This window comes from Toxotes jaculatrix, chromosome 5, assembly GCF_017976425.1.
Source record: "Toxotes jaculatrix isolate fToxJac2 chromosome 5, fToxJac2.pri, whole genome shotgun sequence".
In the NCBI taxonomy this organism is placed as follows: domain Eukaryota; kingdom Metazoa; phylum Chordata; class Actinopteri; family Toxotidae; genus Toxotes; species Toxotes jaculatrix.
In genome coordinates this window covers 27,910,739-27,925,103 of record NC_054398.1, presented here as the reverse complement: position 1 = coordinate 27,925,103, position 14,365 = coordinate 27,910,739, and the positions used below count along the sequence as shown (strand labels likewise).

Sequence of the window (14,365 nt, the reverse complement as noted above, 5' to 3'; positions counted from 1 at the left end):
ATTCATCACATGAGATACTCAACACACAACATGGACTTTTAACGTAAACATCAGTAAACCTTTTAAATTTTCAGGCAATAACAAATAAAAAGTAGGAATAAAGTGAGAAGAGGAAATTGTTACTCACCGTTTGTAGAACTTCATGTTGCTGCAGCTTTGGTTTGTGACAATGATCAAATATGATGAGGAGTTAGACCGAAGAATTGTGATTTAATGGAAATATGTTGCCACGTGTCATGACTGAAACTAAGGAGAGATGATGTGGAGGAAGAAAAACCATTCAGCAGAAAAAAGAGGAAGAGGAAGGCTCTCTGCTGACATCTGGTGGTTCAACATGAGCAGAGCGCTCAGGTAACTAGAAGATAAACACGCTTCACATTAAGAGGTTTCTCCTAATTTGCTGTTGTGCCAAAAGAATTTATGAAGTATTAGTTCAGGTAAAGTTTAAATTTAAGTGACTTCTTCATCCTCCAAACAGCTCCTGCTTTTGTCTTTCTACGTAAAAAACGTTTTGTCTGAAGGGAGAAATCTCAGGGTCAGATCAACATGGACTTCAACATCTCTTTGGTTTAAAGGAACTTAGAGAATATAAGATCATTTCCCCCTTTAGCAGGGTTAATGAAACAAAACCAAGCAAATCTCAACAAAAAAAATAACCCTTTAACGTCTATATTTCCAAACAATGTAAGAAACTGCAGATTCACAGCGTTGCCTTATTCCAAAACAAAAAAAATTTAATGGCACAAGTTTTTCCAATTCCATGAAAAAGGACAGATGTAACAGGGGCAGCCCAGAGAAACTGAAAACGGAAAGTTGAATTTGAAAGTCTTTAAGAAGTCTCGAACATCTTCTTCCTGTCGGCTTTGTCCTCGATGTTTTTACGCCAGTCGCCGACAGCGTCTGTTGACTGGAGGAACAACAACACAAAGACTCATTAATACAGAAACTATATTCTGACGCTTACACTGAATGTTTTCATTATCTGATGTTTAATGGCAGAGTTTCCGGTTCCTGCTGTTGTTACATGATGTGAGAGCAGTGTCAGGTGAAACATCAGATCTTGGTCTTTGGACTCGGTCCTCACCTCCTCTTTCACCTCCTTCTTGACCTGCTTCAGGTTGGCCCTCAGGTCCATGGTCACCTTGTGTTTTCCTCCCAGCAGAGCCTGCAGCATGGCGTCAGCAGACATACGCACTTTCTTCAGGGCGGGTTTCTTCACTCCGGCCAGCTCGACCACCCTCAGCTTCAGCTCCTCGATCTAAAAACACAAACTCGGCTCACCGATACAGTCCTACACACGGAAACTCACACGTAAACCCAAAGACCAACCCACAGCAGATGGACATTTTAGCTTCCCGTGTTGTTTTGTTTACGGATTTCTATTGAAAAAGATGGCAAGTCTTTGAAGAGCTTGTGATATTGACATATTAAAGTTTAGAACAACCCCATACGTCAAATTTATTCACACAAACTCTTTAACATGCAAGAGACACTTAACCGTGAGAGCTTACCTAAACATAACAAGACCAAATACTATTCACGTTAAAGTATCTATGACAGAGAGACGTCTCTACCTCTTTGTCTGTCTTTGCCACTTTGGCCTCAGCATCATATCTGTCCTCATCAATCTTGTCGAGGGCCTGGTACAGCTTTTTGCAGATTTCCTGTTGATAAACAAAGAGAAAAGATTTTTTTTCTTGCCCTGCACAGCCTCAGTTCCTCCTCTCTTTAGGACACAAGAGTGAAGATTTATCTGTGTGTTGAAGGGTTTTTACCATCAGAGCCGCCTGGTCTCCGCTCAGGTCGGGGGTGGGGCATTTCTCTTCCATGTAAGCTTCTTTGGTGGCTGCGATTTCGTTAGCTTCCTGCTCCAGCCAGCTAGCAGCGATCTGCAGCATCAAACTCTGCAGGACGAGGACACAGAGACAGTGATTACACTCAGCATTAGGGGTTTTTTTTTCCTTAAAGCTGCGATAACTGATTTTTCTGGCCACTGGGGGGCAGAAGAACTCTACAACAAGCAGGCAGACACGCATAGTAAAGCTATCATAGCTAACTGGTTAGCACACAGTAGCATATCTCTACATCCAGCACACAAAGCAACATGATCGCCCCCATCCCCATGAGTTAGCGCTGGTGTCCACCTGATTCTCTTCAGCCTTACCTTGAGATGATGCCTGCGGCTCGATGTCATCTTCTTTCCCCTTCAATCAATGAAAACATAATATTAATAAAAACAACACTAAATAATAAGAACAATAAAACTGAAGGGTTTTCTGTAAAATAGTAAAAAGTAATAAATGACAATCACAGCTTTGCAGGATTCAAGTTGACGTCTTTAAATGTGTTTTTTGTTCGACCACCTTCATGCTGGCTGCCAAACAGAATAAACTGATACTTACTCAGACATCTTGGCGTCTTTTTGGTTTCAGAATCTGTTAATTATCAGGAAAAAGAAAAAGACAATTAAAAAGAAGAAAAAATATGAGAAGATCAGTGTTGAATATCAGAGGTTGTTTAACAAATGTACATGAAAGTGTTTTAGTCAGTTTTTACACGGAACAAGGAGGCTCTGCAGTTTGTGATACACAACACCATCTTACATAAGATCAGACCTTTGACCTCTGACCCCTCAATCACAAAACTGACTCTTTGATTGACAGGAGGAAAACTACACCTGTTTTTGCTTTTAGCTCCATTTCAACAAGATGTCACGTCAGCACTTTCAGATTTCTATTTTCAAATGATTCAAATGATTTCAAATGATTGGCTAATAAATTGATTAATTGTTTAACTGATTGATCCTTTCGGTCATTTGTAAAATTCCTTGCCCTAATGTCCAGTGTGTTATAGCTCTTTAATTTACCATGATTGAACAGTGTATAATGTTATTTTCAGCCTGTTTACTGGTTTCATGTCAGGCCTGAATATTCCATCTTTGCCTTGTAAAAATAACTATTTAGAAAATTCATGTGTGATTAGTGATACTTTCCATCATCTGAAAACTGTGTGTGTGTGTGTGTATGTTTGTCAACCTGTGGCCTGAGGGCCACTGGGGGCCCGTCAGCAGGTTCCAGGGGACTTGTGTGTCTTTAGTAATTTCTTGGTTGTAAAAATAGAAACTTTAGGATTCAGGATCCATAAATCCTGAGCCAATCAGGTCACAGCTAATCCTGGCTGAGGGTCAAAGGTCAACATTGACATTTATGATGAATTCTTTATGAGCAGTAACATGGAACATAGAAGAGGTGACTAAGAGTAAGTGACAGCATTCAGGTTTGTAATGATCAAAATCAGATAAATTCCAACATTTTAAAACCAAACTCCATAAACTTTTTGACTAATTTTATCTTTGATGACCCCCATCTGGATAACAGCCAAATTAAACAGATTCAGATTTTATTTAAGAAACATTTTTAAAGGGTTTTGGATATTTCTGCTGAATATTAGATTGGTTTTTGTTTTTTTTTGTTTTTTTTGCCTTTGACCTCCCTGACTTCAATCCTGGTTGACTGAGAAAGATGTTTTGCAGCATCTGTGATTTCATCACTGTTTTCTTTTTGTTCTTTCTGACATCTCAGGGCTAGTTTTAGCTTCACCTGTAATCTTATATTTGGGTTATTTTTCACTCAGGGGTAATCAGATTTACCAGCACTTAAATAAGACAGAGAAACTAGATGTATTTTATATTCTTGATGCTATAGACAAAGTTATAGACAAAGACAGAAGAAGGCGTCCATATGATTAAGATGTTCAGTCCAAAAGTAATTAAAAAATATCCTGTGATATGATTCGTTACCTCCCAACTGAGTCTCATCAGTTAATTTATAAATACATGATTATTATTTGAATATAAACAGAAAATAGTTTTTCGTTCTTCTAAACTGCCCAGTGGTCAAACACTGACTGCGTTCTGCAAATAGGTGAAACGTACCAATCCATCACCATCTTTGCTACTAGGCATCATCTTCCCTTTAGCCACTAAATGCACAAAGTAAAAGAGTTTCTCACCTACAAAGCGATGATGATGAGGAGCAGCAGAGTGAGGGAGTCACAGACTAAAACCTAGAATCTGTGGAGGGGGTATATATGGGCTTGGACGGGCGTTCGGAGGTTCCTCTTTATGGCCATGAGGGAGTCCAACCAGGCAAATGAGATCCTGAAATACCTTCATCCTTTGACCGCTCACCTCGTAAATCCTCCACCATCGATGTCTGGTCGGTCCAAGGTGGTCAGCAGTCCTCAGTGGGACAGCTAAGACAGTCAGCAGGGCCTGAAGACATCGAAAAGAGTCAAAGAAAAAAAAATATGACTCAGAGGAGACTTAATGAGACTCAGTGTCATGAATAATTAGCCAAAAAGCTTTTTTCATTGTGGGAAAATTTCACAATGTTTGTTTGATACACAGATTTCTCAATGGATTGACACCTACACTAACACCCACCACATTCACAATGCAGAAAAATGTTAGTGACACGTTAAACAGATAGGGACTGAAAAAAAACTCACAAAATCCCATTTTCACAGCTGCTTCAGTTGGACCTGGATTTTCAGATGCAGCAACTGAAAAACAACAGAAATTTCAAACAGTGAACACAAACAAGGACCTTGTCACTGAGACTCACATCCTGTCTCCAACAGTAAAATCAGAGTGACGCCGCTCACCTTCTGTGTGGCGGAGCGGCGTCCACCTCAGATCAGAGCGGCCCGTTAGAAAATAATGGAACAGGAAACAGAGACCCTGATCTCACACGGATCTGATCCTCGGGCAGTAATTATCAGACATTTGTCCTGAACTTTTTACTGCTGAACAACAACTGAGATCAAGTTCTCAAAAAGATTTCAAAAGTGTCTTTTTTTTTTTTCAGAAGAAAAAAAAAGTTTTTCTTTTGAAAACAAACAAAAACAATAAATAAATTGACCAATTAAAGATTAAACATTATAAAAACATTTTAAAGTGTGGAATCTCCTTCATGATTTCACACTAATTCATTTGCTTGGGTCCATTTTTACTGTTTCAGGTATTTTTGTGGAAAATTTGTCCAAATATTTGGCCTGAGACGTTTGCAGAGGACGGAAGTTCGAACACCGTGAACAGCACAGAGACTGTAGGAGCGGGACATGAAGACCTCTGCTGACACCGAGTGGTCAGTGTGAATGAGTTCGCCGCCCTTTACTCACACACTGGACACTCAACACCACATTTTACTGCTGACACTTATTCTAGCAGTCCTGAGATGGAAGCCCTGAAGGGACATACAGTGTCCAGAAAGTCTTCATTTCTAATCACAGTTAAGATTTGAGTCTGTTGAAGGGACAGAGTCACAGACTCTGATTAAAAAAATAGAAAGATGTATACGAACGTTTTTAAATAGAAAACAATTTCATATGAAAAATATAGATATTGCTTTGGGCAAAAAAAATCACCCCTGACCTTGGGGACACGCATCTGTGATAAAATGTAATAAACTCCAGATTCACCTAGTGGCGTTTTTCTAGAGCTTTCAACTGTATATCACAGGCTTCTTCAGCAAATCTGTGTGTACGGAGGGGGCTGAGGAAGGCTGTGGGACATGGTTGAAAGCCTTGGAAAAGGGCTGATGATGTTACCTTGAGTTTAGAGCATTTTGTTGTAGATAAACATAGAAATGATTTTTTTTACTAAAGGAGAAATTTCATCATTTGATCTTAAGAAAAAAAAAAAAATCCCAAATGTGTTAAAAAAAAAATTACAGAACAGGTCACCATTCACTTTTCACAGCTCCCTGAACGCATGAACGAAGACAACTCTGTCTCCTACAAATTATGTTTATATGTTTTTACTAAATTCAGCTGTGGTGGCAACGTAATCACTGGCTGGATTATGTCCACAGGAAATGATGTCAGAAAAAAAGGTTGTCAGTGAACATTTTATTGATTTGTTGTCAACATTTTAGTGACTTGTCAAATTAAGATGTTAACAGAATTTTCTGACGATGTTAACAGAAAACAGGATCCAGCCAACATTACGTTTTCCTTCAAAGAGAAGTTACAGCAAATTTGTTGTATAGAAACATAATTTCCAGGTTTGACACAGAGCGAAACGTGGATATTTTGTCTTGTCTCTCAATGACATACACACCACTACAAAGGGCACAGCACAAGCTTGTTAAAGCTCGAAACCCCACCTTCAAACAGAACTCATCTCATTACAAAGTTCAGAAACATTAACCTCATTAATCATCATCAACAGACGGCTGAAGATGAGGCATCGACTGAACTCACTTTGATGAAAACAAGCATGAATTCTGTTTCCAGGCAAGTTTAGCTTTAACATTTGACAAAAACAAACAGAAAAACAAGCTAAACAGCGACGATGTTGTGACCTTTTATTTTTTTAAGATGATTTAAACTGGATGAAGGTGCGTCGTGTGCTTCCTCTGCAGTGTTGTGCATCACCGAGTCGAAAGACAGAATACCTCACGAGAGCGGATGTAGGAAACGAAACACATTTATTACAAAAACACTAAGAGCAGGAGGATGTCAAAAGTAAACATCAGCACAGAACGAAACAGGAAGTCACACTCCAAAATAAAAGTCTGATATTAGAGGGAACGGTGAGATTAAAGGGTCTTTTCCCATCTTAACTACTCGCTATACAAATGTACACTAACAGACGGAGCTGAAACTCACAGATTTAATGAAACAAAATATATTTCAAGTCAATGAAAAATTTTATAAATTCCATAAAAAGTGCGAACAGCCCAAAGCGACTAAGAGAACAGAGATAAATTCTTTAGGCACTCTCGAACATCTTCTTCCTGTCGGCCTTGTCCTCAATGTTCTTACGCCAGTCACCGACTGCCTCTGCAGGCTGCAGGACACAGACAGTTCACAAGTCAACAGGTGTCCATCGTTTGACTACACTCTTATTACCTGTCAGATTGTCCACCTGTAAAGACTCACCTCCTCTTTCACCTCCTTCTTGACCTGCTTCAGGTTGGCCCTCAGGTCCAGGTTGACCGTATGTTTGGAGCCCAGCAGAGCTTTCAGCATGGCGTCAGCGGACATGCGAACTTTCTTCAGAGCGGGTTTCTTCACTCCGGCCAGGTCGACCACTTTGATCTTCAGGTCATCGATCTAAGAGAGACCAAGCAGTCTGAAGGTGAAATGGGGCCCAGAGGCAGAGCAGCATTAAAGCATTTAAGGGATAGGTCTTCTAATTCTGTATATTTCTCATTTTTCTCATCAAATCCCACGAAAACACTGAGAACATCAATGAACTGATCCTAACAGCAAGTGTTGTGTATCTACAGCCTGATATTCCTCTGTGCCATGAAACTCCATTGTTGTCCAGAAACTGTTAATCAGCTGTTAATCAATGAGCCACACTGATGCTGTGCTACTGTGAAAACAAACCGTAAAATGAACCTTTTCCACTTACCTAACACCGCCCCCAACAAACTGCAAAGGCCTTTCTCAGAAATGAATAATTAGGAAATTATGATGAAAGACTCCACGGCACGAACAATCAAAGAGAAAACTGAAGTTCAGATGCTGAGTTCAACACAAACACACACAGACACACTCCACAGTTAAGAAACACAGACGCTCCAGATGTGTGTTTGGTCAAATGTGTGAATAATTCTTAACTTTACCAAACTTTTTCTCTCTGTAACAGACTTCTTTGTTTGTCATAATTATTGTCGTGTGGTGAAGAGCTGAGCGGCAGCAGCAGCAGCAGGAGGTGTACCTCTTTATCGGCCTTGCCCACTTTGGCCTCCAAGTCGTACCTCTCTTCATCGATTTTGTCGATGAGGGAGTGCAGCTTTTTACAGGTTTCCTGAAAAAAGAAAGACCGACAGGACGTCTACGTACAGTTCACAGCCGTTCACTGATGGATATTATAGCTGACAATAATCACAACAATAGGCTGCTCACTTTCACTGAGCACTTTCTGTTCTTGACAGTCAAGTAAAAGGAATAATCATCAGCATAAAATGATATAAAGAAACAAAGTCACTGTTTGAAAGTTAATCTTAAGGATTCCTTTAACTGAACTACTTTAGCTGTGAGTGCAAGCTAGTCAGTGTTTTCTCAGGACCACCACCACTACAGTGGCTGAGTTTCAGTTCATTTTCTGTGTTAGACTCTCACCATGAGGGTGGCGTGGTCTCCGCCCAGGTCTGGTCCGGAGCAGTGTTCAGCCATGTAGGCCTGCTTGGCAGCTGCATTGTCCTTCTTCTCCTGTTCAATCCAGCTCGCCGCAATCTGCAGCATCAAACTCTGCAGGACAGAAGGAAAGTCAAACAACCGGCAATATCGTTTTCATTCACTAGGTTTTAGGTCACGTGAGGATTTCAAGGAAAAGGTTTTTTTCTCTAATGTCAAGTGTAGTAGTAGTATTAGTAGCAGCACTATTAAGATTATTATGTGCAGAGGACTTTTCTCCTTTAAACCATCATAAACTAAACTTCATGTGTGTCTCCCTGAGCTATCCTGGTAGAAACCATCCTTCTCTCTTTACAGAGTTTGACAGATTTAACCAGTAGATGGTGCCAGCGTGCTTTAAACAGTTAAAAAGCAGCTGACTTTCTCCCAACAACTGCAATTAAAACCAGAGAGATAACAGTTCACTATACTACAGAGCCAAGTTATTAACTGCAGCATTACAGCAGATAACGAGAGTAACAATTAATCACAACTGTGAGAATCTAAAATAATCAAATTCACTTAAACTACAACTAAATGTTTTTCCAGGCTGAAATGTCTGCAAGCAAAAACTCAACCTTCCAGAAAAACACATTTTAAGCTGCTGATTTATTTCAGTGAGGTAAGTGATCAACATTTACTCATGATCATATATCAGTTATCAGCCAAGAAAAAAAAAAAAATTACAAAGTGATGAATGATTTTTAAAATGTTTTTATCTGAAGGAAAAAGTGACTGACTGGTCCTTTAACAAAGAACCGTGAGGAACTGACAGTGGCAGCGATGATAATAATAATGACTTCAGACGTTCTGGTCTCTGCTCTTCACTCAGGTCAGTTACGTCTGTGATAATCAAAACTTTTTCACATGTACAGCTTTGATTGTGAAGCATTTCTCAGAATCAGGTGGTAAATTCCTGTTAATGTCAGAGTGAAAGTGACTGCAGACGCTGTTGTACCTTCAGATGATGCCTGCGGCTCGATGTCATCTTTTTCCTGTAAAGAGAACAAACGACACCGTTAGTGTCTCGACAGAAAACTTTCCATTTGAGTGAATCATTTGAATTATTTGTTCTGAGTCTAAAAAAAAAAACCTGTTCTGTTCTGTTCTTCAGTACAGTTTCAACGTTTTCGTCGCTCAGACTCTGATGGGGTTCCTGATCCTGATCTTGTCATTAGTTTACTTCATAAATAATTTAAAGAATAGTGTTAGTAGTAGTAGTAGAAAGTGTTATTAAAGCGAATCAGTTTTTCTTCATGTTAGTGGAGGTGAACTTTAAACACTTTTTTCTTTCCTCAGTCTTTACTCCTTCATGGTTTTCTTTCTCCTTTTTGTTTCAGACCTTTCTTCATTCCTCCTTTGTTTCTTTCTCATTGTTTCTTCCTTTTTACTCTTTCTCTCCCTATCACACTTTCTTTCCATCCTCACTGAATTCCTTATTTTTCTTTTTTCTCACCTTTTACTCACTGTATTTCACCGCTGATACTTTGAAAGCATGAACTTTTCTTGTAATTAAACATTTTAAAGCAGTGGCAGTGATTTGATTTGTTTTCTGTAGAGTTAGTTCCTACGTCTAGAATCCAGAGGAAACACTTACTCAGACATGTTGGCGGTTTCTTTTTTTCACGACCTGTTTGAGGAGAAAAAAACAGAACAGAGGAAAAACCCATTCCCACACTGAGGGATAATAAAGGATGTTATAATCTGACCCTGCTTAAATATCAGAGACCCTCCTCTGTATGAAATGTGACCTATTCAAACAGTTGATGAGCGGCTGAGTGATGACAGAGCTAAGTTTGGAGTATGGGTCAAATGTCGCCGCTGACGCCTGCGATAAGCTCCTTTACAGGTGTTCAAAACTAAATATCCTCTGGGAGTTAACACTTCAATTCCTTTGGTGGAGAAGAATCCCCGCGGGCAGAATGTGCTTCGGCAGCGTGTTTGCCGCCAACACGCACTGCAAAAACAATCCAGTCGAAACAACTGACTCAGTCCCCAGCATCACATTTCAAGAGTTATTTTTACTAAAAATAATTCAAGGTTTCAGCATTCCATCTTGTCTAATGAATCTGGAAACATGAAGCTCAGAAACGCAGAGCTCAACACAGGCAAATAAAGGCTCAATAAATAGCTAAAGTGTAAAATAATAATCTGAAATCAATCAAATTATTTTTATCCCAGATCAAAGCTCCAGAAAAGCCCAGTTTAAGCCCAAGAATTAAATTTCAAAACTTTCCAAATCAATGAAATACTCGTACAATGAGAATACACTGTAAAAAAGAAAAAATGTCCTAATTATTCATTTTATCGTTTAAGGGTTTTCAAAATCAATCCTCCAGAAACATCCAGTACAAGTGAAGAGATCAATTATTAATACTTCAAAATCAATCAAATCAAAAAAAAAAAAAAAATCTTTGTTATAACAAATAATTTTATCTTTTAAAATCTCTTTCTAGACCAAATCTCCAGGAAAGTCCAGTCCAAGTGCAGCGGTCACATTTCTTTCAAACTGGTTTAAAGCTTCAAAATTTAAACTTCCCTGTACAGATCAGAGCAAAATCTAACCGAGTCATTTTAACTGTTATTTCATCCATCAGACTGACTGACCAGAATTTAACCTGACCTGGGAGCAAATGAAAATATCACAACCCTAAGACTTGTTCAGATTTTGACACTTTACTTTCTGAAAACAATGAAATCTCATCATCCTCCGTCAAACCCACAAGCTCTCAAGCAAACACTTAAACTAATCCAAGAGGAGAAATCAAACTTCTAAACAACATAATCCAATAGTTAACAGTTCACTTTAGAAAACCATGTCCAACAGTGCAAGATTAAGACTCAACACAATCCAATCTTTCAAACAGCCCACAGGAAAAATTCCCATCTTAACTTTCCAAAACAGCCAGATGCTTCAAACATTTAGAAACGGACAGCGAAAAATCTTCAGCAAAAACTGAAAGCAAACAAATAGGCATCATCCAACCTCAGCTCGTTAAGGTTTCAGTGCAGCGTCGTTTAGACACAGTCCTCAGATCTTTTCCCGCAGTAATCAGCCTTCGTCTTCGACCCTGGATCACATTTCCCTCCACTTATTAACAAACTCCAGAGGTCAGGACTCTCATCACCTTAGCACTTTACAGGCAGGACTCCTCAAAAAGACTCTAACAGACTCCACACAGCCGCTTCGTATTGATTTACCAGCTCCTTCCAGGCATGCAGAGAGGAGGAGGAGGAGGAGGAAGAAGAAAGGGAAACAGGTCTCACCTACGACAAGACAGAAAGCCGAGGAGGAGGGCAGCAGTGGCCAGTGGCAGTGGGAAGAAATCATCCCTGGGGTGTATATATACAGGGGCTCAGATATGGATATGGAGCTCCTGTTTATGGAAATACAGGATCCTTAGACCAATCGGCCAGCCAGTTCCTGAAATATCATCAACTTCACACTGTAAATCAGGCATCGTCGAGGAGGAGCCTGATATCATTTTAGGACTCTGCTCGGTGCCACTGGGACACTATAAAAGGGAGGATATGATGATGCTTCACATTCACTATAATGCCATCAGAGTCCAAACGTTTAACCAGATGAAGACACGACGGGTGAAAGGAGTCGAACAGTAGAGCCATGTCTGTGTTTTTTTTTGAGACGTACGTGTTTCTAACAGCAGAAACACGTACGTCTCATCTCTGATTAGGGGCAGATTTCTCATGAAGGACACGTCCTTTAAAACTGGCAAGACCTCAAATCCCAGTGTCTCCTTGCCGCCACCTCCACTTACAGATTTCTGCTGTGGAGTTTACGCTCTGCTGGTTTTCCCAGAGGACATAAACAGCAAAGACTCTTTCACCACAACAGCCTGACACCACAGAACACAGGACAAGGACAAATGCTGGTTTTTCAGCTAATAACCACGAGAGTTCAAAATTCTTTTACATACACACCAAACAAGAGGATCCTGTTGACCTACAACCCTCCTCACAGTCTTTCTTATCAAATTTTGATGTGCATGGAATAAGTAGCTCTATTAAAGATACACAATTTGTTCCTTATAGGCTGAAATAAGAGGAATATAATAGGTATATTTATTCAGCTTGTCCCTTGTTTGTGCTTGGAAGTGTGTTGAATTGTTAAATTATCTTAACTTACACCTGGATAGATTAACAGATGATTAAAGTAATTAAGGGATGTTTGGCCCCAGAAAAGAGAAAACTCCAAAAGCCATGTTTAGAAGTGAACAATAATAACAAGGGCACTGTAGGACACCCATTGTTGCCATACTCCATACATAAAATCATAAAGTTAACTTTACCAAGGACTCATGTTTACCTGAATTTGGAAGACGGACCACAAAAACTTCTGAAGAAGTTTTGCGATCATCCAACCATGAAAGCAAAGTCCCAAGAGTCAACAGCTGACGACCGTTTCTGATCTACAACATTTTCTAAACTGTATTTCCTCACTGATAACTTCACAGAACACAAAAACACATTTAACAGTCACGCAGCAAAAAAACCCAAAACAAACAAACAAACAAAAAGAATATCTGAATCTCCAAACTGAAGATACGATGAAACCTCCGGCGTCTTGCGAGTTCAGAAACGGGCTCAAAAGAAAGAAACCACCAGAGAAACTTTCATATCACTTATAACGATTGCTCCAAATAAAGTGCTTAACAAGCTCGCATTTCTGATGTCTATTAATATCATGTAATTGCCGGCTGACTTGGTTAGCGTTTCATCTTGGATTGCTGCTCCTCAGAGAGGCTTCCAGACCTTCCCCTGGCTGCGGAGGGCCCTCTCATATTAACACTTGTGCTATAAAATGTGTGGGTGGGATGTCAGGTAGGCTGGAAGGCATTTTTTCCATGTGGATAGCATTACGTTATGACTGAGTCATGAAAGCGTTCTTACTTTGGTGCTTCAGATTCCTCTCCGGGAGAATTTACCTGAACAAGAATGGTTCCTCAAATATGTTCAAGCACTCATACAGGAAATCGCAGGTGGTTTGACAAAACATTTTAGGATTCAGTCTTTTTAAACACCTACCTATTATATTATTACATATACTAAAAATCTGCATATTTTAACAGAAAAATAGGGTTCTTTTCAATGTCTTCTGCGGCAAACAACTCTTTCAAAACTATTTTTTATGGCCTACAACCTTTATGGTTAAGGTTTGGTTAAGTCTAGGAAAAGATTGTGGTTATTGTTAAAGAACTAGTGATGTTGTTTTCAGCCATGCTAATGGCATTGCTTTGTGGATGCTGCTGTTGGTTGGTCAGTCAGTCCACCATTTTGGTCCCGGCTGAACATGTAGTAGATGGACTGACACTGAAACTTTGGTTTGGATATTTGTGTCCCCAGGATGAACTGCAGTGAAATTCCTGATCCTCTGATGTTATCTAGTGCCTCATAACATACAAAATTTAACTTACTTTTTATGACTAGTCACCTGCAAAACTAATGACATTCACATCATCCTCAGCTGCATATTGTTTTACATGTTAGCATGCTATTAGGCAATGATTGCAAACACGGTAAACATTTTACCTGTTAATTATAATTTTCTTTTCCAGGTTCAGTAATATACTAGAGATATAATTCTCAACAGCCTCACATACTATGAATCCAAAGAAACAAACTAAAGAGGAAACTGTATAACAAATAAGAAAATTGAAAATAAAAAATGTTTTAGTTGTTTGGTGTCTAATGGTGGCTAATGTCTGGTGACTTTTCTGTCAGTAACAAAAGAGGAAGAAGCAGTCTGCAGCTTTATAGTTAATCTTGGGATTAAACCACAGGTCTAAGTGTTTCTATAGAGTCTGAGATGCAGGCAGATTATTATCACTGAATGGTCCCAGGCTGGATTTTAAAGGGTTGCAAACCAAAATAGTTAGAAACTACTGGAACAGGAGATTTTATATGATATGCAGAAGTACAGTGTCAAAGACAACTGAATTTGTTGTTGATGTCTTAAAGAAGTGTCACTTGTCCAAGCTTCGATTCACAGGATGGGATCTCATGAGTCGCTACAGTCAAAGCTGACCATAGACGCCAGTGCCTGAACTGGTATAAATCAGATTCCAGCACTGTAAATGAGCAGATGAATTCTTTTAGACTGAAATGAAACTTTCACTCGTTTAGTAAATAAGTCAATGACAGAAATGTCAATCAA

General features: G+C 39.4%; 2 protein-coding genes across 5 annotated transcripts; both read right to left on the bottom strand.

Moving 5' to 3' along the window:
• Positions 1 to 711: 711 nt before the first annotated feature.
• On the bottom strand, positions 712 to 6,317 carry LOC121182635 (troponin I, fast skeletal muscle-like). Of its 2 annotated transcripts, none has more exons than XM_041039243.1 (8): positions 4,510 to 6,317; positions 4,012 to 4,273; positions 2,403 to 2,435; positions 2,165 to 2,204; positions 1,776 to 1,904; positions 1,575 to 1,664; positions 1,085 to 1,258; positions 712 to 907 (listed from the first exon to the last, which is right to left on the bottom strand). In XM_041039243.1, exons 3-8 carry the CDS (start codon positions 2,408 to 2,410, stop codon positions 830 to 832), a joined length of 519 nt encoding a protein of 172 aa, XP_040895177.1. In that variant the 5' UTR covers positions 2,411 to 2,435; positions 4,012 to 4,273; positions 4,510 to 6,317; the 3' UTR covers positions 712 to 829. The 2 variants fall into 2 exon arrangements, with proteins under 2 accessions (XP_040895177.1, XP_040895178.1); XM_041039244.1 differs by having other exon boundaries at positions 4,190 to 4,273.
• A 345-nt stretch (positions 6,318 to 6,662) lies between these two features.
• Positions 6,663 to 12,636, bottom strand: LOC121182637 (troponin I, fast skeletal muscle-like). Of its 3 annotated transcripts, none has more exons than XM_041039248.1 (7): positions 12,518 to 12,636; positions 9,788 to 9,820; positions 9,149 to 9,185; positions 8,137 to 8,265; positions 7,733 to 7,822; positions 6,946 to 7,119; positions 6,663 to 6,853 (listed from the first exon to the last, which is right to left on the bottom strand). In XM_041039248.1, the coding sequence occupies exons 2-7, from the start codon at positions 9,793 to 9,795 to the stop codon at positions 6,776 to 6,778; spliced, it is 516 nt and encodes a 171-aa protein (XP_040895182.1). In that variant the 5' UTR covers positions 9,796 to 9,820; positions 12,518 to 12,636; the 3' UTR covers positions 6,663 to 6,775. The 3 variants fall into 3 exon arrangements, with proteins under 3 accessions (XP_040895182.1, XP_040895180.1, XP_040895181.1); XM_041039246.1 differs by lacking the exon at positions 12,518 to 12,636 and adding an exon at positions 11,458 to 11,552; XM_041039247.1 differs by lacking the exon at positions 12,518 to 12,636 and adding an exon at positions 11,177 to 11,263.
• Between the last annotated feature and the right edge of the window lie 1,729 nt (positions 12,637 to 14,365).